The sequence below is a fragment of the Caenorhabditis briggsae genome, assembly GCF_000004555.2.
Source record: "Caenorhabditis briggsae complete genome, chrII, whole genome shotgun sequence".
NCBI classification, from domain to species: domain Eukaryota; kingdom Metazoa; phylum Nematoda; class Chromadorea; order Rhabditida; family Rhabditidae; genus Caenorhabditis; species Caenorhabditis briggsae.
Genome location: NC_013486.2, coordinates 5,412,988 through 5,414,881, shown reverse-complemented (window position 1 = coordinate 5,414,881; position 1,894 = coordinate 5,412,988). Strand labels below are relative to the sequence as shown.

The 1,894-nt window shown below is 37.4% G+C and overlaps 1 protein-coding gene across 1 annotated transcript in view; it reads right to left on the bottom strand.

Moving 5' to 3' along the window:
- Cbr-tab-1 overlaps nucleotides 1–301 on the bottom strand; it is a gene marked incomplete at both ends in the record, with an annotated part of 2,653 nt that extends 2,352 nt beyond the window's left edge. Inside the window, one exon of the mRNA XM_045242076.1 lies at nucleotides 182–301. Coding sequence (XP_045094471.1) covers nucleotides 182–301 — 120 coding nt within the window. The remainder of the gene's footprint in view (nucleotides 1–181) is intronic.
- Between the last annotated feature and the right edge of the window lie 1,593 nt (nucleotides 302–1,894).

Sequence of the window (1,894 nt, the reverse complement as noted above, 5' to 3'; positions counted from 1 at the left end):
ACCTTTTTTTTTTAATTTTTTCCTTTTCAACGGCGTTTTTCGGGGATTTCGGATTTTTAAAAAACATTTTCGCAATAATATTAGGAAAATTGATAACTTTTAATACATTTTAATGCAATGAAAAATTTGACCGGAGTCCCCCTTTAAATTTCCCTATATTTGAAAAATAATACAAACTCACTTCGTCTGAACTGGTATTTGAAGCTGATGACGATTCCTCTAGTTTTAGAATACGTTGAATTTCATTCGAATGGCCTCGAAGAAGATCATCAATTGTAAAGCTGGGCGTTGGGGTTATCATTATTATCTCAACAGTTCTTTAGGGAACTTTTTGAGCAGAGTGTGAAAATGAGCTAACTCGGTAATATGGGTCTCTGGGAAAAAGGGGAGGAGCCTCGGACGTCGTCTAACTGGGCGGAGTCGTCGAATGGAAGAGGGGTCCACAACGAGGAAGGAGGTGTTAGAGCGGGGAAATGGGAATAAAAAAGAGTTGATCGTGAGGGATAATGATTATAAATGACAGTATTGCCCCAGGGCGATATTATAGTAGTGATGAATAGGGTAAACAACTACTTGATGAGAGAGAATACGTCAAAAAGGGGAATGTGACTCGTGTGAAAATTTGCTTCAAATTGAATTTGAAATGTATTATAGTTGTCAGAAAGAGAAGAGAAAAAGGGGGAAGAAGCCGAACAGAAAGTAATGTTTCAATGTACATAGGAAACGATTTTGAATCGAAGTCACAATAATATGTAGCGTCAACGGTTACGTCAGGTTGGATAGAGGTGAAAAAAGGGAAGAATTTGAGTTGGATGGTTTCAATGAACTCATCGCGGGTCTTAAGAATGGTTCAACCTAAAAAATGTATAAAATTATGTGTTATATTATTCTGGTACAAAAAATCTGGAAGCGGAACGCTGGTGGCCGTGGCCGAAGGTCCCACAACGACAACTACAGTAACCTGAAAATATTTGTTTTTTTTTTGAGTTTTTTATTTGTTTTCGTAGATTTTTAGAATTTCCCATCGCCATTTTTTGGATTATCAACATGTTTGAAAACTTCAGAATTATTAAAAAATTTATGAAATTTTCTTTTGAAGCTCGTGAATTTCTTTTGAAATTTCTGATATCTTTTCCTTCTCGAAAAATGTGATGCATCATGATGTGAAAGGTGGGGGGACAGAAGATTTTACGGGGGATTTTCGGGGCCAGAGTATGTATTCTACCGTGACGGTGTACAACGCTTAATGTCACTCTGCGTACAGCTGTCGTCCGCGCCTTTATGTATGCAGTCTGGCTTCCGCTTTTTCTTTGCCCGCTTAGCTCAGTCGGTAGCGGCGCCGCACTCTCAATCCTCGCCCCCACAAGTTCAACTCCACGAGGGTCGTATAAAAACGGAATTTCGAGAAATTTTTTTTTTCATGTCCCCCCACCTTTAAGGAAATTTTTGAATTTAGAAAATCACGGATTTTTCATCTTTATGATTTCTAGAGGATTTTTACAATTTGAAGGAAATTATTGCTAAAACAGCCTACCGTATTTTCTTAAAGGGGTGACTAAACCTTAAAAGATATTAATTTTTCTAGCGATATACATTTTTAATATTACCTTCAAGATTTCCTTCCATTTCGATGTGAAGTTAGTTTGAAATACAATAAAATCAAGCAAAAAATTGGATAAATAGGACAAAATAGGACAAAAAGAAAATCAATAATTCAGGAACATTTGAATGTCATCTGAACGCAACAAGAGATCGGCAACTTGCTCTTTTCACGGCAAGCAAATAGCAACTTGCTAAATCTGTTTCATGCATGCTACAACTTGCTGATGTACCGCCCTCTTGAGACAAGGTCAGCAAGCAGTAGCAACTTGCTAATTCATCCAGCAACTTGCTG